Source organism: Diuraphis noxia, unplaced genomic scaffold, assembly GCF_037042655.1.
Source record: "Diuraphis noxia isolate RWA-SAM2 unplaced genomic scaffold, SU_Dnox_SAM2 contig0002, whole genome shotgun sequence".
Classification (NCBI taxonomy): Eukaryota; Metazoa; Arthropoda; class Insecta; order Hemiptera; family Aphididae; genus Diuraphis; species Diuraphis noxia.
Window position 1 is genome coordinate 32,101,524 of NW_028301712.1, and position 23,671 is coordinate 32,125,194.

At 32.2% G+C, this 23,671-nt stretch overlaps 1 protein-coding gene across 3 annotated transcripts in view; it reads right to left on the reverse strand.

Moving 5' to 3' along the window:
- Nucleotides 1-23,671, reverse strand: part of LOC107168580 (nucleolysin TIAR) — a 392,636-nt gene that overhangs the window by 45,192 nt on the left and 323,773 nt on the right. For all 3 annotated transcript variants that reach the window (XM_089218763.1, XM_089218762.1, XM_089218764.1), the window contains exons 4-5: nucleotides 10,642-10,717; nucleotides 570-672 (exon numbers count right to left, since the gene is read on the reverse strand). In XM_089218763.1, the coding sequence (XP_089074889.1) occupies nucleotides 570-672; nucleotides 10,642-10,717 (179 nt within the window). The remainder of the gene's footprint in view (nucleotides 1-569; nucleotides 673-10,641; nucleotides 10,718-23,671) is intronic.

The following is a 23,671-nucleotide window of genomic DNA, read 5'->3' on the forward strand; positions in this document are numbered from 1 at the left end:
TTGTATACGTCATGCACCTGCTGCAACAGCCGTTGGGTATATTTTAATATGCTTTCAATCCTGGTAACGTTGCTAGAACAAATTACACACAATATATCCCTGCTGCCGACCACCACCGCCTTATCAGTCCGTTTGATTGGCCACGATATGAATAATTAAGTGCAAAACCTGGTGAGGTCTGTGCACAGTACACGCACACAAAAGCCTTCGGAGTTGCAAACTCCCTTGAGATACCTGCGGGGCCTTAAGACCTCCCGCGAACACCTCCCTCCTCGTGCTTATTTTGATCATCACTCCACCAGCAACGGTGCTTAATATATGATAGTAGGGAATGTACCACCACCGACAAATAACAATAACTTGGCAGCGGCAACGTCGGATCGAAAGAAACAACAACGAAAACAGTTTTTATAGGTATATGTTACGGGAAAGAATAACATCATAATATCGCGTAGGTACGATAAGAAAATTACATTTTAAGAAGATGTCGAGAAGTTGGAAATCAATTCGACCATAAAAATATAGAATAAAAATTATAATATGTCAAATGCAATTCGTGGTGTACTCACAGTCGGTTTTTAACGTCGGTGGTTTTCTTGTCGCCCAATTTGTCCTTATGCTTCTGCTGCCCAGCCATTGACCGTTCATCGCGGCGATTGCACTCTCGGCTTCCTGCGAATATCACAAAAAAATAAATATATCAATACCATATAATATACCATAATACGGCCATCGTTTACTATATATGCATACCATGCACAGTATAACAATATTTCAATGCAATAATATTACATAGGTATGTGTATTACAGCTGTATGTGAAGGGAGGAGTCATTATTATATACGGTCCTTCTGACCACCCTTCTCGAACCTACCAAACCGAAAAAGTCTCGGCCGTGCCATGCACACATGATCGATCACCACAATGGACCAGTCGGTCGACGATTATTATTATTATGTTCTGCGAGGTCCACATCGGAATAGAATATCAATTACGCGGGGTTCCGTTTCTGACGTGTATTTACCCTTCAGACACCGTATACATTATATTATTGTTATTACATAGAGCGGCGTAACAATTAATAGTCAAAATATTATTATTGTACGCGTGCATCACGTAACATCACGGTTGTATACTTACGATTATAATATGATATTATTATAACAGTTGGGTACCTATCGTAATAACATACGCATGTAGACTGCGAGTCATACCGTTCTACCGTGATTCTGATGCAGTGAATCGTATGGCGGTGCAAGGTGATTTTTCAGTAGTCTCTCGGATGCAGATATATTATATTATTATTATTATACATATTGTATACATAATGCCTATAACCGAGTATATCAGATATCAGTATATCATATTCGACTATTATATGCGGTTGAGTGTCTTCTATTATTATCGTTATTATTATTATTATTATTATTATTTGTATCGACCCGAAGGGATTGTCCTCGCGTCCCTCTCGACATCAACGCTACGGCACGAGCAAATGCGAAAAATTGCAGATAAAATTTCCCGCCCAACAGCTCGTTGAACTGGTAAATTGCAATTGGTATAACGTCTATTCCATTTTGATATCCCGTTCGTTTCAAAACAATACCAATAACAAGCGCGTGATTTTATCGATTCGTGCGACAATTCGTCAAAGATTAGGTAACAAAAACGCTGTTGGAATGGGTATTGTCCATGATTAAAACCGTTGCGAAAAAACGTTTGACTGTATTATTAAACCACGGCGAGTATAATATACATTTTAACATTTTAACTGTATGTTTTGTTTTTATCGAATCACGTGAACGGCGATTAGCTGTTACGCTTCAAATGATAACGTTTATTACAATAATAATAATATGCGCCTAAGAGCAGTGAAGAGGAGAGCAGGTCTGATGATGCGCGCATAATATATTGAACTCGTTAAAGACAATACTGTTATTGTACGCCGAGACCCATTCCCGTTTTCTGATTGTTATACATAGGTACTTACCTCACTAAAAAAATAAATATAATAATCGCTATGCCTTTATACGCAATATACTACGAAAAAATCGTACGACGATTCGAAGTTTTTGATAAATTATTATTATAAATGTCCTTCTCCATCGATGTTTGTTAACGCTGTTGTGACTAATCATAATAATAATATGAGATAGGCGAATGCAACGCGCTGTGGTGTCGATCAAATACGTTTTTATCAATTTTTAATGCTGCGTTCTGGTTTTATAACACATTCAATGTGATCCGTACACTTGTGTACATACCTACTTTGGGCTGAATTCGATTTTTTTCGGATGGCAATATCATTTGTAATTTATCAGTAGACCATCGCCAAAAATGTTTCAAACACAGACCCTCTCCAGACCTTCGTCGATTCGACTTTTTAAGTTAAGATTAAATCGCATGAGAATAATTTTAATTATTACTCTATTGTCTGAAATAAAATTTATTAGTACAATGTTCAAATTGTGCCAAATTGCGTATTATTATAGGTATTGAAAAATGAGATAATACAACTCTAGATATAATTAAACTGAATCTCAGGGTTATTAAAATAACTCAATCAAAATCACATTTATTACACAATATAAACAACGGTTGAAATATTATGACACAAACTATAACTGCTATAATGTACTACTCATCTTTCGATTGTAGATAGAAAAACTATATATAAATAAAAAAACCAATAGATAATGTCTAATTGGTGGCAGGTTATTGTCAGGTTGATAAGACTGGCCTGCACTACTCATCCTGGGATTATAATACCCCCATTCATGAACCCTGAGTTCTGCTCCACTGAATTGTACATTTGTACACGTATGTAAGTAACTGATTAATGTACGTGGGAGCACAAAAAGTTTATGAAAAATCGAAAAAAGGTTAATCGTTTTGGATTCATCTGTCAAATCGATTACCACAAAATTAAATATTCGTTTTGACAGATTTTTTTCCGATGTATTTCCCAGCGAAAGCAGTCAGTATCATAATCGTTAGAGATTTATGTTATAGTGAATGAAAAAAGGTCATCTACGATAACAGTAAATATAACACTCGGAATAAGTTATATAATTAATATAATACACTGCATGTGCGTGTAACACAGAAAGCGTATATAATATATTGTATACTAAACATTGCGTTTAAAATCTACTGTACTTAACGAGGGCTTAAAAAAACCAGATTCCATAAAAATTCGTTTAATTTTCAAGTATCTACGACGGTAATAATATTATTGTAAGTAGGTGCCTACATGGAATACTATTGTATGAATTTATACGGCAAATGTATCGCAGTGAAATGATTATATTTTTCCTTTACAAATTTCCAGAATAATTGATATTTAATGAACACGACGTAAAGAAAAATATATTTTTTTCAGGACTCTAGAGTACTATTTAAATTCGTATATATCGTGCCCTTAATCGTCGATTCCATTCAAGTGTACTCCGACTATATAATGACATTGAGGTAACAGGTAACCACCCGTGGTCGTAATCACGAGAGCATATCGCGTTATAGAGTTAAGAACTTAGAAGTAACAGGTTATAGTGAAATGTCAATATCGTACGGTCAACACATTGATATCTTACATTATCAAATTAGATATTACCAAATATAGGTATTATACCAGAAGTGACCAAGACACGAAAAATGTTCAGTGATGCTCAAGCTCCCAAGGTATTTTGTGTTCAAATGTTTATCAATAATTATATAACCAAAGTTCCTCCTATTAATTTTTTCTTAAGGTAGCTTTTAGGAGGAGTTATGAGTACTAATAAAACTCTATTTGTGCCAGAGTACTAGGTATACTGTACCGAATACTGTGTTAGAAATGATATTATAATTTACATAAATTGATGTCATAAACATTTCGATTATGGTCCAATAATAATCATCTGTAATTCAGATCAGCGGTCAATGGTATTATCATAATGTGTGTCGGTCTTATACCAATACCAAGGTATTACATTAATATATTATAATATTGCAAACTAATAAATTTAGTATAATCCCGCTTCGGTTCATTAAACCTTTCTGGAAATGAGTTTTTATCCTTCCGCGGAAAAAAAAAACGAAATAAAGATGTTTATATCGGAAAAAGAGTTTTTCTGCCTCGATGGTTTATACGATGGAAAATTAAATTGGCTACACGTGGACGGCAGTGATGGTAGTATACAGCCAATGCCAGATTTCGGGCATGGGGAGTACATCATAATATACACCGCGAGCTTTAAAAAAAAAAACATGGGGAATTTATGGGATACGACTACGTAACGGCACTGTGAACTTATTTTTTTTATAACCAAAAAATATTATTTTTATTCGCGTGTTTGTTATTCACTGGAAGGGCGGAGGCGGGAGTTTTACAATTTTCATAATATGATACTCAATATTTTACGCACACGCGTATATCATCAACGCGTTTTTCGCCTTTTATCTTATTGAATTCGAAACGATATGTTTTTTCACCACCACCACCACCACCGCAAAAAATTCTCCCCATTTTTTTTATTACATGCCTATGATGGGATCTAAGTCAACACCACTGCCTCAGAGCTGATACCACGGGCGTGACCCCGTTTACAAGACGATAAAATATCGCTACACGTTTGTTCCATCAAAACGACTTTACGGCCAAATGTGCGCGGCCGCCGAGCTCTCGGTACATTATGCCGGGGAGAAAACTTTTTTCACGCACTGAAATGTTATGATTATCTTTATTGTTACTATTATAATATACAAACGTCGAATCCACGGGTGACTCTCCTAACTACCGCTATTATACCAGAGTTAATAGGTATAGCATACCTCGTCTATAACCACGTTATAATGGTACAACCTGTATATTGTTCTTAGTATCGGGGTTCCGATACCATAATAATTGTGTATGGGTTTTTGTATATTATCGAACCTACGAGCTGATATTATTAAATATTATGATATAATATTATAATTAGTGTTCTGAGCTGATTTACAATTCATACATTTAGAGTTAACTTTGGAAACGCATACTATTTTTAAGGATTTATTCTTGAGATATTTTTGGATGTGCAGACACGATATTGTTTAATAATATTGTAATATCGTGTAAGGTCTTCTGTCAATACATACTGTAGACGTACTATGAACTTCACTGTCTATATCGGGTACACTGGACCCTATCGTGTTCAATCGAACATTCAAATAATAATTATTACGGGTAGTTGGTGAAAACATATTATTTTAATAATGAAAAATAATAATCAAATAGATTTGAATTTATTTCCGTATACGCTATGATATTTAATTATTTAGGTACCTAAATACTTATTGATCGGGAATCGAAAGTTATATAACGTGTTTGTTTGGATCGCGATTAATGCCGCCGTACAAATTTATATTATTATTATTATGTGTATAACGTATTAACGTTTGACACACAGCGTTGGCGGAAAGACGATATCATCCAATTCGTGGCGGTGGCTCTAGCGCAGTGTGACGCCTATTTTACTTATTATCACTATTTGATTTATGACAGAGCTGTCAAAAACACCGAGGGAATAGAAGTGAGATTATATGAACACTCGTGTATGGTGTGCGATAACCCGCCACATACGATTTCGATAATGAAGTCGCAGGAGGGTCGTAATTTGCGTCGACACGGAGACCAGGTCCAATTTCCTTCGTCTTTAACGATGGCAATGTGTTCTCGTTGAATGACATGTAAAAAACGATACTCTCTGGGTCCGATATTCGATTTATATAAATAGCATGAAAACGGGAAAAGGCTCACCCCACCGCCGATCAACGATAGGTAGACGTGTTTAAATTTTTGAACAGTCCTCCAGGGCGTTTTTCTATTTTTTTTTTTTTTTTTTTTAGGCGGCTGATTGTTATACATATTATACCTATATACCTACAGGTCGATTATAATATCATAATATATATTTTACCACACTGAATAGCAAAATGCTCGTTTTCCAATGTAATTCAATATCCGTTGAGTTACGGTGAAAAGTTTATATTTATTTACAGAACTTACTCATTGGAATCACGAGAAAATCACGTTTTACTTATAGCATAATATTATTATAACCTTTAACAAGATCAAAATGTGAAAACTTATTATGAGATAAAAGAATAAAGTGAACCGAGCTAATATATACAATATACATACCTAGTTTATAATTTATAAATGTTATTAGATCGACGGCTTAACTAATACCTCTAAGTAATGAGAATAGAGTGCCTATTATTCTTTGGACATATTATAATCTAAGTATGATTTAATTACATAAATTAACCGTAGAATTTCGTCTAGATTCTATTCATCATATTTAAGAGGACGTCGTGTAAATTATGAATATTTTAAAATGTCCATAACTCACTTAAAAATTAAAATATCGTAAAAAACCAACGAGAGAACACAGATAATGTTGTTACCTAAAAGTTTGATAATAGGTGGATTCGCTCTAATATCAAAACTGACAATACCCGATTGAAACTAGCAAACGATAATTTGCTAGGTCGTACGTTTGTAAGACGGAGACAACACATGAGTGTTAGACGTCCTCATAAGTAAATTCGTATAATATTATGATGTAGATTACGATCTAAAAATAGAACTAAAATGGTTTTCAAAAAAAGATGTCAGACAACAAAAATGACATCATATTAATTTAATTTTGCTTAAAATGTTAATTTATCTCCGAGTTTGTTAGAATAAAATAATAGATTATGCGATTCTATATTAGCCTTTATCATATTATGCTTATATATTTTAAATAGTCTGAATATGGTCCAATCAAAATATTAGCTATTGTGAACCTAATTATACAAATATTACTACTTTTATAGTATCCCAAATCAAATTTAACTATTGAGGTTTGAAAATATACTATAAGCACCAAACAGTTTAAATGTTCAATAGCTATTAAAATTACAATTAAAGTCTTTTAAATAAACTCTCAAAGATACGCCAATTAAATACAATAGGTAATGGAAATTAAATCAATTTATACCTCAGCAGTAAAACTAATGGATCGACGTATAATGTATATACAATAAGTAGGTACCAGATTAAAACTGAAGGACCTAAACATGGAAAATTACAAAACATTAGAGCGACAATATAACATTGTGTATTTCGTTAGTATCAATTAACAAAATGTTACAATAATTTAAGGCGTTTAAGCATATACTGTAAAAGTTGCGAGAGGGTATCGGTAAATCTAGTTAATGTATTTTCACAATACACGCGTATGATTATTCGACTAAACGGATAGTTAATAGTTGTCAATTGAAACGCGTAGCCAATTAGTATAATATATTATTACGTCGACTCGACCTAGGCGCTTCTATTTCGAACACGATTGCGCATTTGGCCGCAACGTTACGCGCATTTATGTAAAACAATGATACGCACTCAATGATTACCTTGATAGAGGAAAGTATATAGGGTATTGGTAAGTATTTCCTTTTCTTATAGACTCTTGTTGCGAGCTTCAAGGTCGGAGCTCAGCGACGCGCAACAGTTTTGCGTGTAAACGTGGGTGGCAAGAGTCGACGACCGGCGCACCCGATAGATCCGCGAGTATATATAATATTGCACATATACTCAAAAACTTATACAATATATTACTTTTATCCCTCGTCACGACCCGACATTAAGCCGTCGATGACGACGACGACGACCCGGCCCTCCGGTAGAGGAGGTGGCGTTTATCTCGGAGGAACACGCGTTTAAGTGACATATATACGAGTGTTATAGATCGAGCACGGAACATATGGGATCGGCAACCACATCGTATGAGTCGTGTGCAAGACATCGCAATAGGAGGGGAGTTTTCTCGCTTTTTCATTTTGTACGCATCGGATCTTGCATTGCCGTACACATAATAATAATAATAAAAATAAAAATAATAATATATTATAACTTATAAGTATAATATTAATATTGTACGACGATTATTATTGTAAAGCACATAAACACTAAGAAACGGGTCGTGTAAGGGGGTTCGCGAGGGTCGACGGGATGATAAAACGATAAATTTTATATTTTATTATTGTTTCCCAAACTTAATGGCAAGGCGTTAGGTGAAATCCTATTATAGTTCACTTAAAACTTGGTTGATGACTCGACACTCCAAAAAAAATCTGCAGTTTTAGTACCTATAATACTATACAGCTATATTGTTTAAAACCGTAATAATAATATTTAATTTTTTTTTGTAATTCATCCGAATAAGACTTTTATGATCCTTAAAAACTTAGTGTACAATCAAACAAAACAAATTTAATGAACAGTAGTTTAGGTAATGCTGATCTGTTATTTGATAACAATAATGTGAATCGAGGTCTGAAATGATAGGTTGTGACCACATAATACGACGGATGATTGCTAAACGGTCAATTAGACTCAGTATATCGGATAATACTTAATTACATCCGGAAATCACAATACCGTGTACGCCCTTCTCTAAAGTCAGACTCTAAGCCGGATAAATGGACTGATAGACGACCGCTGTAAACTGCGAGTTGGCGCGGCGTACTGAGTTTTCGAAATGATTTTTATCAATGGCATACATATTATATTATGCGCAGATTACAAACAGTCGCCATATATTTATAAAAGACGAAATAATAACGTTAAAGATAAGTTTTTTGGATAGTATTATCTATACCCTTTTATGATCAATATATTTTTATAAGGTATCTTATATATACATATATACCAGTCAGATGAAAAATTTTAAGTGGGCGATGTACTCACGTACATAAGATTATGTATAATGTATAAAAAAATCAAAAAATACAATTTAAGTTTAGAATATTTTTACTGTTAAAAATAGCTGTTATAAAATTCTAATGTAAAAATATTATCTTGGGTGCCACGCGTGTAAAAAATTTTCAAATTCTAAAAATCTGTTAACATATTGACGTGTGTTAACTCGACTTGAACGTCGTTAGTCTTTCAACTATAAATTATATGTGATAAGTTGTATATATGTTAATGAATCAATAAGTCCATCACACGTATTCGTCGTATTCACAATAATACTTAATGTACACTATACCAATGTTAGGCAACCGAACAATTATGTTTAATAATAATGTAATATAAGGAATAAATAATATTTTTTGTAATGGTATGTCACCCTCACTCAATTATGAATAACTCGCAGCGTTTTAAAATCTGTATAAATTATCTGGTTTTAACTTTGCACCCAGGATCATGAGCGAGAGTCGTAATTCTATCCCCACCCTCCATCTTTCTCCTCCCTTTGCAGTGCAAAACACATAAGCCGAGGGTTTTTAGCGAATTTATACGCTGTACAGTCATGACCATATTGCGAAATCCCCTACGTCTAGTAAATAATTTTGAAAGCTAAAACATTTTTTTCAGATATATACTTTAAACAGTATAACTCCAATTCCTAATTCAAAATTTCCCGTAGTAACCAGCAAAACAACGACGCGGCTGATGGGCAACCAGGGACCAGGGGGGGAGGTAATGGTCATGGAAAAAAAAATCGTCTGATTCGCGATGGTGTGGGTGGTGCATACGTATGTGAACGTAAATAGTTCTATTTTTCGGAGTAATTTTCCTTATCACGTTTGAGTGTCGGGATAAAACGCTGCAGCGATTCAACAATGAGCCGCAGCAGACGACCGGTCGGTCGTTTTGCTATATCGCGTGAGCAGTCGAAACACCCCGTTTGAGGATGAAAGTGGTGGTGGTGGTGGTGGTGGTGACGAAGAGGAAGTTAGAAAGAAAATCCCACGCAATACTCTAACACATAAATCGGTAAAACAATGGGCTTCAACAATGTATCCAGTCATGGTAATGGTAAATTATCCCACAAAAACGGACGGCGATGTTATTGCGTTGTATATACATTATACGTGCACATCACGTATGTATATTATATAGTTAAATAGATTAAAAAAAAAAAACAACACAAAACATTTAGCGAGTTTGAAAAACGAATATTTCAGCGACCACAACAATAGTAAAAATAATAAAAGGTAACAGTATTATAATATAAAATAATATAATACGATTAACAGACGACTATAGTTGTTGTTTTAAGGGTACAACAGATGAGAAACGATATTTTCGGCAACGATGGTGGACAATTTAATACTTTGATAACAATTTTATATAGAATAGGTACAATGTCTAGTTAAAATTTTTCACACAACTATAATAATATTATTGAAGCATATTTTAAATTTGGCAATAAATTGGTATTTATAATAAAATAGGTGTCTTTTTTTTCCTTTATAAATCAATCTTATTGAATATTGAATCGAGTTTGTTATATTATTATTAATTATGTTGTGTGCTGTTAAAACTCTGACTCTGTGATCGCTGGTAATTCAAATTGCTTCAGCAGCACAAAGTGTTGTGAGAAAACAAAATAAAAAGAACTATGCCAGATTATTCTTACTATACCTATCTTTAGACCTTTGAAAAATATTCATATTGTGTTCCCAATAGGACAAAAGATCTCTTTGTCTCATTTCGTCGATGCGATAAGTTAAAAAAAAAAATCACCTCTTTTTATTATGTCTCAATTTACTGACTTTATTATTTCCGGCTTCTAATTAATATCAAATAAAAAGTTAAGATTAAAATAATTTTTGTATACTTACAGCTTTTTTCAGAAACGAGACGAAGCCGTAGCCTTTAGATTTTAACGTTTGTGGATCTCGTACTACTCGGCAATCTCTGAAACATTACAAAATAAATTTAATTAGTAACATTAAACGACTTTTAATTAATGGTAAATCAACTTTAGATTATTATTGTTAAACCTTGATTCGAACTAACGTAGGTACGAAAATGAAATATTTTTTTTTTATAAACCAATTATTATATGTTATTATTATAAAAAACGTATGTATTATTCAAGCGTTGTATAATTAATGTCTGAAAATAATATAAATAATATAAATTATCATTTTTATTTATTATAGGCACTAAATAATGTATCTGATTAAAGTTCAGAATCTTTAGTTAAATTCGTCCCTAACCACCCAAATGTCGTTGATCAAATAATTTGATCGTATCAAATATATTCAGTCAGTGCATCGATAGTTTTAATTTTATTATACGCTGCCAATTAATATTACCAAGAGGTATGTATACAACACAAACGTAGGTAGCAAATGCGAGTAAGACTCATAGCTGCAATAATCGTGTAAACATATTTTTATTTTGAAAACATTTCGTTTTTCTACTTTATTCAAATAAAATAAAATAAAATTAAGTCATTTAAATCGACATCGCGCCGCCACTGTAAGTTGTAATCGAATGAGAGTGGGTCCATTAAAATACGGAGAAATTAGATTATTGTGAGCACGCGTCGTAATGGGAATTCGATACGACGACGACGGTTTTCAATACGGTGAGGAGGTGGGGTGAGAGAGAAATAGGGACCAGGATGGAGTGACAGTGTCAACACGGTTGCCAAGAGAAAGACAGAGACGAAGATAGGTCTGTTTCTGTCCTGCAAACGTCATAACGGTGACTACAGTGGTCGGGGGGGGGGGGCAGAGTGAGAGAGCGAAAACACTTCTTTCTCCCCTATTTTATAGTCGGGCAATAAACCACACACACACGCACACACGCACGCATTAGGGTGAGACCAGAAAACTCGCAGCGGGCACTATACGAGTATACGTACCAAAAGTATACACCCGCGGCGGATTGGTAGGGAATTCGCGGTTATCCCTCGTGTCGTCAGTTACAGTGTTATTTTCCCTGTTTTATTATACCAGAGTTAAAAATACACGTGATTTCACGAAAAACTGTGAAAGAACTGCGTAGAAATTATAAAATAATATAATACACTAATATAGGTGCCAATACGTTTTATACGAGTACACAGATATTATATGACGAGTCACCGTCAATACCGTGAATTCAAAAAAGCGAATGTCAAAAAAGCGACGGCAAATAGCTAATTATTATTATTATTATTATTTAATTACTATTAAAAACCATAATACCGAATGGTCAAAACAGCTAAAATATATTAGGTATTTTAAATTTATGTTCCTTATTAGTAATAGTTATAAAGATACAAATAATCACAATCAGTTTTATAGCTGGGTTATCCAATAGATATATATTACGACGAGATATAGCGAGATTATGACGAGATATAATAATAAAATAGGTGGATTAGATACGAGCACAATATTCGACAGCGACAGTGTATGTTAAACCGCACAGTATTATAGTTATATAACTCGTGTATAATACAGTTTCACAGTTATGTCGTTTAAAAATTTCGAATATTTAATATCACAAAAAAATAAACCACTCGTAAAATACGATGGGTTCTTGTATCGGAAAGATTGTGAAAATGGTGAAGTTTCATACTGGAGATGTGCGGAAGTTCAAAAATGTCGTGGTCGAATTAATATTAAAAATGGTTTGGTTATTAAAGATTCTTCATTCCAACATGTACATGTCCTCAATCCAACTAAAATCGAAGTCAAACATTTAACTGAAGAAATGAAAAAAAGTGCTTTAACTACTCAACATAATCCGAGTAAAATTATTAGTGATATTGTAATAACGGCATCATCCAATGTAATTCAAGGGAGTTTCACAAGTGTACCAAATCTTAAAAGAATTATTCAGCGAACTAGGTAACGTAATCAATACTTTCCGCCTAATCCATTAACTTTGAAAGATTTAGGAGAAGTACAAGACATTTATAAACAAACAAACAATGGAAGTAAGTTTTTGTTATTTGATAATTATGAAATTAATGGTCCTATAAAAAATAGAATTTAAATATGTTGTACACATGACGGATTAGAGTTAATGTCTGAATCTGAACATTGGTTCGCCGACGGTACATTTAAGAGCACTCCGTCTATATTCACACAAATATACACTATTCACGTATTGAAATATAGTACTGTAATACCGGTAGTTTTTGCATTATTACCTGAAAGTATTTCAACATATTATTATTTAATCAAAACACTAAAATCGCATATACCATTAAATTCTAAGACTATTATGACTGACTCCGAACAGAGTGCGATATTGGCATTTAAAGAAAATTTCCCCAATATAATTTCTCGTGGCTGTCACTTTCACTTAAGTCAATATGTATGGCGAAAAATACAATCGATACCCACAATCCACGAAAAATATATAACTGATGCAGAATTTTGTATTCAAATACGATTTTTACCAGCACTAGCTTATGTACCAGTATCTGACGTAATAGCAAGTTTCGAGTACTTATGTGAAAGTGATTATTACATAGAACACGAAGAACGTTTTCAACTACTACTGGACTACTTTAAAGATACATGGCTTGGAATAACTGTGCATAAACGATGTCGAGGTACAACATTTCCTCTGGAAATGTAGAATCGTTATGATGCTTTAAATTTTCCATAGACTAATAATTCTGTCGAAGATATTTAATTTTTATAAATAAATATATCTAAATTATATTAATTATATTTAATAGATTTTTACATATTATATAGGTTGGAATTGTGGTTTTAATCATTTACTTGGATCGTGTCACTCAACATTTTGGAAACTTATAGAAGGGTTCAAACAATAGAACAGACTAACACAGAAATGAAAGTAGAGCAATACATAAGTGGAGAAAATCCAATAAAAAAAAAAAAAAATCAAAATACTGCATTAAGAATTTTGGAAATTCAAAAACAATATACAGAATGAAACATTTTAAATTATTTGAAAGGCATATCCTATAATTTATCATTACAAGTATAAATTATAAATATTATATAATATCTTTTATCTTTTAATTTTTTAATTTATGACTAATCTCTGATGTATTACTAAATACATATAATAATGATCATTTTAAAATAATAAGCTTTAGCTGTTTTGAACATTCGCTATTATGGCTTTTAGCTATTTTATACTTAGCTATTTTGCCGTCGCTATTTTGATATTCGCTTTTTTGGATTCGCGGTATTGACGTGATACCGTTTTATATATCTGTGATATCCACGATTAAAGAAGTAGCAATCATATCATCATACCATATTATCATGTTTCAATCATATTTAAATTATATTTCATGGAATAATATAAAATATTATGGGTCAATCAATCGTATTTTGCCCATATGCGAATATGGATGCTAGACTTCAATTTTATTCGTTGATTTGGCTATCTAGTTGTTTTATATATCTGTGGTTTTATATAATTATGGACCAGACAAAATAATATCGTACCAAAGCCTTATGCAATGGAAGAGGTATAATATAGCGAACGGACTAACAATAAAAAAGCAATGTCGAGAAGGACACGGAAACCCGCAACCGGAAACTCGCGACAGTCTAAATATTATTAGAACGGACCCGAATAAACAATAATACTATTTCACATTAACACCGAAAACGAGATGATACCTGCTGTGAACGGTGGAAAAAAAATATCGAACTTCTTCGTTTGTCACGTGGCGTGAGGGTAGCAAAACGCAAACTCTATTCGACGGCGGTGATTGAGTACATAACAATGCAATTTATTTATAATTATTTATAATAAAATTGATTGGACTGTCGCAACCGACGAGAGCTATCTTTGTGTCTTAGCGAGCAATCGTACTATATTATTATAGTTTAAACTATATTTCGAAATGTTTGATGGTATATGTATACATAAATGAAAAAGTATATACACTATTTATACAAAGGTATATATGTCACATTCGAAAGATAAAGGAACGACGGCGGGGCATGACAGTCATTTAACCGTATCGGATATAAATTACAGACGCTATCGCGGCGGAGGATTGCGCTCGGCGACGCTTTTTGCTCATCATGGAAATGAAACCACCCATCGCCATCGTGCTGAGAGCAGCAATATTCTTACCCCTTTCTGGTCCCGTTGAATTGAAATTATATATATATATATCGTATATATATATATATAATATGCTTTCCTCGATTCAGTAAACGGTTTCGACATAAAATACAAATACATTACGTACACACCAAACCAATATAATATAATATATACATGTAATACGCATACCTACACACAAAATTATAGTAGTGCATTATTATTTTATTATAATAATATTATGTATGAGTTATAAATGAGAAGACGGAGGAAATAAAAGCCACAATAAAAGTACTGTACTATTAAACGATTATAATATTCTGTTGTTATGATTTATTATTATGATTTTGATACCAATTATTTTGTCACTTCAAAATATTAACTCATAATGTGTTTTTTTTTTTTTTGGTTTTTTTTTTATTTTCATATCGGCATACATTAGATAATACATTGGCATTATTTAAGTTATTTAAATTTTAACTTGTAAATTGTTTTCTTATTTAACTTAATTAATTGAAACATGCCTATTTAATAAAAATTAACTGTGATCTTCATTGTTAATGAAAAATAAATTAAATCGAGTTATCGTAAGTTGATTTTAAGAACGTTAAGAAGTTAATGGTTAACAAACGAAATACCTAACTTGAACAGCTTAAAGTTCATATTATGGATAAATATGTATATCAACCAAGTTAATGATTGTTTTTATTATTACCACTTAGACCTAGGTCACAAAACATAGCGAATAGCCATGAATTTTTCAATTTTATTTTTATACAAATATTAATTTGTATTGAATACTAGATGTAGATATTAAAACATTTTACGCGTGTTTAGAACATATTTTTGAGTCAAATAAATATTAATAAATCAAGAAATATAATATTTTAGTTTCATTAAAATAAAAAAAAATGTACTGTGTAATTAAAAAAAAAAAGAGTTTATTTATTTTAAGTAGGTACAATAGGTATTATATATTATATATTACTATATAAGCTTGATTTTAACTTAACATATTATGTTTCCAATCAACTGGAAAAGTTAAGCAGTAATTATGATGGATACTTATAGTTTAGTTATTAAGTTGTTTGCAAAATTAACTAACTTGTCTTTGAATGTTTTACTATTTAATGTTATCCGCCATCAATGCTGATCAAATAGATTTTCTCATTAGAATTTATAATTACTCTTAATCCTACTATAATTTTAGATGCACGTAAACCACCGTCCACCACATTAATGCGCTTAAACGTAGTTGTAACGGTTATTAATTCAGTCAGAAAATTATGGAGCTTCACACTCGCCATATACACTGCGCTTTATAATAACATATTACTCATTTACTCTTTATGTATGCCTATACAAATATATAATGTATATATGTATAATGTATACACATAATATATTATAATGTTGTTATGTCGTAATTTTATAATAGGTATTGCGGAGTAGTTGTCCGTTGTTTGTTTTATATTATCATACTCGGGAAACGGGACGACGTTTTTGTTACTCGCTGAAAATAGTTGTTGAACGTATTCAAGTGGGAAAAGTGGAGAAAAAAACGCGCAGGCATAATGAGACGATCGTGCGAATGGCGTTAAAAATATTATGCAGTTTTCAGAGAGAACTCGCGGGTTTATATTTTCTCTCCCTTCGATATCCAATTGGTTATAGTTTTGTGTTTTTATTATATTATGAACAGGTATGTGTAGAACACAAGAACCTCGCAGCAACGAAGATTTGTTTCACACGTCATAATATACATTGCAATATAATTTTTTCTTTTATCGCGTATACGTTACAGGTTAATAATTTTCCTTTTGTACTTCATATAATATATATATTATTATATATTTTTTTTCGTCATCACCGATTTTCTCGTGTGTTTTTATTATTATTATTATTACTATTACACATATGCGTGAAACGAAGCATTTCACATAAATTATATTGCGGTGTGTGTACTGCGCTTCGTCTAAAATATGTATATAATATATATATATATATATTTGGGGCCCTTGTCCCTGTAGATATTTGTTTATATTTATGATATATTATTATATTTTTTTTTTTCATAGACATAAAATGAATATTGTTTTTATATTATAATAATATATATATATATTATCAGAAGCGGAAAATTATAGTATTGTATGCCTTGTTCAAAAAATCAGGTGGGTCGTGAGCGGGTGGGTGGCAGACAATCATTGGAAAAGTCTTAAATTATATTGTTCAAGTTAATGATTATTATACGACGGTTGGCTGAGAGTTGTTTTTCGATTGTACGCCCCCTTCATCCCACCATGTTTAGCACTCATAAATATTAAACACGGATTTAATTTTAATGTTATATTATAATATTATGCTATGGTATATTATATAACATAAACGACGAGTTTATCGACGAGCTGGTGGTAATAGTTAGCGATTTACTGTATATCGACTTCGTAAAATAACACACAAACATTATATTATCGTGTGCGTGTGAATGTTATTGTTATTCAATACCGGAATCGAGTGCGCGTACAGTTTTAATCCACGATTTCTGTACGCCACGCGCGAGCATTATTTGACAACGAATAATTTTGAATACATATATTATTATTATACACATTTAAATTATACAAAAAACGCTAATACACAGAGAGTGCTGTACATTATAATAATATACGATATTATAATGCAGCGCGCTAAATTCCCATCTGTTATATCACGATCTGTGACTAAATTGTCATTATATACCGGGTTAAGCTAATAATTCACATGATATCGTAATGTAAATAATATTATAATAAGTATATACACGTGCAGTAGTTGGAATCCCCAACTTTCGTAGAAACTTTGTTAGGGAATCGTTCAATAAAACATCACATTATACCGTAACTTTTGGTTAGGTTCTCTTCACATGCGTTTGCAGACTCTTGCACTTACCTACACTTCATCGTTTACACGCCCAACGTGCTATCGTCTTCATTGATGTACTAATAATGCCGTCGGTGCTAAAGACTTAGACGCATGATTTTAAATAGGTACGGAATAAATGTACCCCGCAGGCCAGGGTGGGTACACTCGAAAACGCAATTGTAAGCGATAGCGTAATAAACTACAATGATACTATTAAACTGATTATAAGACGATATACGTGCATCGTACGACAATACTACTAATATTGTTCAGTAATTGTTTACCATGTTTTCTGAAAGTTCACACATGTTCAGTGTTCGATGTCATGTTAGAGTTGTACATGGTGGAACACCTTTTTCTTTTCTTTAACTATGCGATCATTGGTATTCTGATTTTTGATATTTTTAAAGCAAATATATATACTGAGAAACCATATTTTCTATTATTTAGATTTTTTAATACTGTTGTTTAAACAACCTGCTTATTAAACAAACTTATTTTTTGGAGATGTACCTACATCGTTTTTTTTTCTACACATTGTTAAGTAGATGCTTTTTTAACATATTGATGTATCCAAATCAAAATTCAAAGTTCAGATTTACTAATATATATATATATTATAATACTAAATAATAAAGACTATAATCATTAAAAAATAGTTTTAAATAGTATTTGATTCCTATATTATATAGTTTTGGAGCTCGAATTTATTAGACGCTCAGATATTGAAAAAACAAATATTGTTAATCATAATAATTTTCTTCGAAAACAACTAGTATAAATTTTCATTTAGGTACATCTAAATATTAAAACAAATTATCTGCGTATTACATGATTGATCTGCAATAAAATAATGTGCCTCTTAAAAAAAAAAATGTACGACATATAATAGTTCATAAATGGTATAACGAATCAAAGTACTTAAAACTATAGTCCATTAAACATGTATTTACAAACTTATATGTTTAATAAGTTCATTGAACGTCAATAGGATATTTTAAAGGAACTCCTCCAGTCCAATGTATATGTGTATGTAGGTACTATGTAAAATATAGCTGGTTGCATCTAATGGGAAACTTTGCGATAACCTTCCATTTTCTGTGTAATAAATACATGCTTCAAACATGTCTAGGACAACTAGCGGAACAGTAACTCAGATTTATAAAGTTTTAATGACTTGGTAAGTATACATCCTAACGTTTCTCAATAGAGGTGTACCTATAATGATGCAAAATATTATAATTTTATATATAATTATACAGCTCTGTTATACATAATATACATATTCCATTATACGGTGTGGTACTGAAAGAAATTATCCTCATTGAAATTCCTATTAAGCTAGGTGTATAATTTTATTTAAACTTGGTATAAAATACTTTTTTTTATATCTCAAGTGTTTCAAATAATTGAAAATCTATTCGTTTATACATTTGTACACACACATAACATAATATATTACATTATACATACATAATAAACTATCTACATTAAAAATAATCCTTCAAGAGATTTATTTTCGGTGCATTAAAAAAATTGAGGTTGTAAAACATCGTGTATAATAAAATTTAATAACAAGTGTAAAAAAAAAGAGTCCAGCATATAACTGTGTTTAAATGTTGAGAATATTTTAATATCCCGAAGAGAAAGAAAAGTTGTCAGTGGATTATTTCTGTGATTTATTATATTCTTTCCCTTGAATTTATAATACGCATCATTCATTATAATATCGAGAGGTGGGGAAAAAATTGCGACCTACGAAACAACGAAAGCGCGTGTTGCTTTGTCGTGAAAATAATTTGGAATCGACAACGCATAACGGGCTCCAACATTTCTGACGGTGCCGTGCCTTTCATGTCGAGGCTATTGAAACTGGGAGAAAAAAATAATGAAAAATAATAAAACTCTGATGTAATGTGATATTATATATCGGCTACACACACTTTATGGTAAAGGGGGGGGGGACTGTGACATATTGCTCGGATTGGTGTTACGACGGTGCAAGAGCAAATGCGTCAGTTTTTTCAACTGAGGCTGCATCGGTAATTCTTCGACAGATTTTTCTTATGTATGCAAGCGCGTATATAAAGGTATTTTACCTCCACTCCCTCGATAGAGGAGCGTACGCGCAGTTGGCGTCGGAGGAGATGGAATTGACAAAAAAGGTGGGTAGGAGTTGGCAGTGACATTTTCATGCGGCAGGGGAGTTGGGGTTTCAATTACCCCAGGGAATTTATTATACTTGGTTATTTATATTTTCATGAACTTTTTGGTACATGTACGGTTATTATTATTTGGCATTACAAGATCAGCTTTATAATTATCCAAATGTAAGTTCCTAAATGATTTTATGTGTCTTGGAAATTTAACCGGGATAGTAATATTACGTAATTTTACACATAAATAACCAATAGAATAGATATAATTGACTAGTAATTTCTGAGGCCTTCTTGGAAATGTACAATAGTATGTAGGTAAATATTACGTTTTTCTGGTGATAATAATATGATACTGTTAATATTTTTTTTAAATAATTTTTATGATGGTTAGAAATATATGTCTTGGAGTATTATTGAGTGCGTAATAACTAGACATGACGTTTATTTTATAACTTATTAGAAATTATTTTTTATTTTTTAGTTAGAAAAAATTATTATCAAATTGAAATCGAGTATTCTACTATATATCTACAATTATTCAAACTGAAATGTTAGTATTTTTCCAACTCACAAAAAAAAAGCAGTCAATATTTTCAACCAAATTTTTTAAGTCCGAAACTAATTACGATATAATATATAATTTGTTTGCTTATGAAAAACTCAATCAATACACCATGTTATCTATCATAGAGCTCGTGTAAAAACTTTTATTTCCTTTTTAATTTCGTAGTGTATAAAACTCACGATTCTCCATGTACTCATAATTACGGTGATCGGTAATTTAGGTAACTTGATCATTTAATTTTATAAGCCGCTACGCTTATTAAATCATTCTTCAGAACTATAATACACGTCCCACTCACGGAGAAAAAAATGCAAAAACAAGCTGCTGCGTCGTAGGCGAATGGGTGAAACTTAAAAAACCAAGCACTGGAGCTCCATACCAGCTGGGAAAGAAAAAGAAAAAAATGCGAAACGTTTGTTTAGTATTTCGAAAGTTTATAAATAGATATATTATGAGCTGCGTATCAAAAGTCTAATAATTGTTTATTGCGATATAATAAACTGCGCGCCCATCATTTCAATTTCGCCAGCCGATGTCGGTACATTTTTCCATCGTTTCGAGAAAAACTTCACACGTGTCCAGGCGTCCCTGGTGTTTTTCAAGCGTACATACGTATAATATCGAGCACATATATAGTGCATTATTATATATAGGACGTACAACCTACGTCATGTTCTCAAACTTCGGAGGAAATCAATATTTTTCGATTTACCGTCGTTCGAATTTATCTTTATAGCTAAAAATATGTTTACCGCATAAAAAGCTTATACCGTAACCGGTAAGCGTATGTTAAGTATAATATATTATAAAATTCTACAAATATTTGTAACTAATTTTCGAGCTTAATAATAATATTACAATATACAAAAATTATTTGTGAAACCGGATTTTTTTTTAATGCATATGGATGGGGTCTATAATATTGCATTTGATTTTTTTAACGTTACGAATCGTTCTTCAGGGTAGTCTTAGCAGTGATGTTATTTTTGTTATAGTTATTCGAAACAATCGCTATGTTGATACATATTCCCATGCGTCTATAGTTGATATAATATTTTTTCGTGCCTACTAATTATTGTATTCTAGATCAAAGAAAATGTGTACTAGATAAACAGGGGGTTGGGATGCACGGTACGAATCCGGGGACACCCTCCTATTCATTTCCCGGTAAAGTCGCATCGATGTATAATACCCGTATTCTGCAGGTACAGGTTAAGCGAATATTAATGGGTACAATAACCATATGTATATTTTATACGTGACATCTGCAAAATCGACACACATAGCGCTGCCCTTCCAACCCCCCTCCGCCGTCCCACAATCGATAAAATCTATCACTGCATTGTAATATACGTTTGTTGTTGCTTTGATGTGTGTGTCGAAATAATTAGCGGACTTGCTCGACGACGAAATCGTGACGCGCGCGATATGATTATATAGGTACATCAAAGCTGGTACATAATACTATACTATATGTGAATAGACGATCAGTGTTATAATATAATATGGTTCACGAGTAGGCATGTAATTGTAACGTGTACAGAGCTGGTATACCGGCTATGTGATTAAACATGTATAATACATGTGACAAAGACTCGTAGTGTGACAACATCGATTTTGTCGGATGTTTCAATGATTGCAATTATTTCACAAATGCTTCCATACAGATATAATAGCGTTGTGAGAAAATTAGACTTAAATCATATTCCGTCTGGATCGATACGTCTTCTTCTACTTCTAATAATAATGAAAATTAAACGTCATGTTATGTTTTTTAATGATTCACGTTATGTAAATGTAACTCAGTGATGTATCTGTACGTTATAAAATTACATGAGCATATTATTTTTTTAAACCTTTTAAGATTTTTTGTATGAGATTGTGTAAAAATTAAATTTCAACAATAGTTGTTATGATGTTTGTAAAAATATTTTATTTTTTTATGTGGATCACCGTGGGAATATACCCAACATATTTTGATTTATTTGTGGAAAACACCGTAACCATGCATAATTACTTACCTAATAAATGTGTAGTGGAACAAAAACCTTTACCAAAATAAATAGCTGTGCACTGTTCAGAAAAATCAAATAATAATAGACATTAACCGTTTATTTTTTTGGAAATGTTGAAACACTCAGTACGCACGCCACTCACGTCAGTGCAAAGCGATATGAATTTAAAGGGTCAAAAACGCGTGGCCCAATTGCATATTTGCATATCGTATAATATCCGCTCAAGTGTACAGTTGATGTAATTTACGTTTTTGGAAAGGGTTCAACAGGCATCACGGGTAAAAATGAGAGAGATGTGAGCGGAGGTATATATATATATATATATATATATATATATATAGAAAGAGAGAGAGAGAAAGGGATAATATAATAGAGATTAATATAATTCTCTCTGTTTTCAGATTTATTGATTCCAAATCGAGAAAGAGTGGGTCGAAAAATAGAAAGATATAGACAGACAGACAAAAGTGAGTGAGTGTGAGAGAGAGAGAGATATTCATTAGTACGTATCATTATAAAATTGATGATGAGAATTTTGTAACCAGAATAAAATATTTAGAAAACCTCTTATTGACTTTCAAACGATAAAAAAATAACATATTATTATGTGTGTATATGCGACCAAAACTGTCGAGCGCCAACGAAGCGTGTTTGATATAAATTCACACGCGTTAAAATCACGTCTCCATAACAATTACGCACTCACCCTGCTGTCACTCACTCTATCCTGAAATCGACGAAAAGTTAATATATACGTATAATGAACAGTCGACTCGGCGGCGAACTGTTTCGCACGATGCTATATAATAATATATTGTCATTGTGTTTGTGTCAAAACATATTTTTGACAAAACTCCGATTTAATAGACACTGATAGCAGGCTCGCCTGGAAACATATTCGAATCAACTAAAATCGGCGGATACGATGCTTTCAGAGAACGGTCTTCAAACACGGACAATACGCTGTTGTGTTTCAGTATGGATTTTCTTGTCACAGAGACATAGCGGATACAAAGTATTGATTGAATTATTATTCCCGTTGAAAATATTGAGCTACGAAAAATTCGTATTCCACCATTCTATAAGACCTTGTATTTCAATACATTGCATACTATTACATTTATATTCTTTATATAATATATATATAGTATAGTTGTAAAATTGATATTATTAAAATTGAATT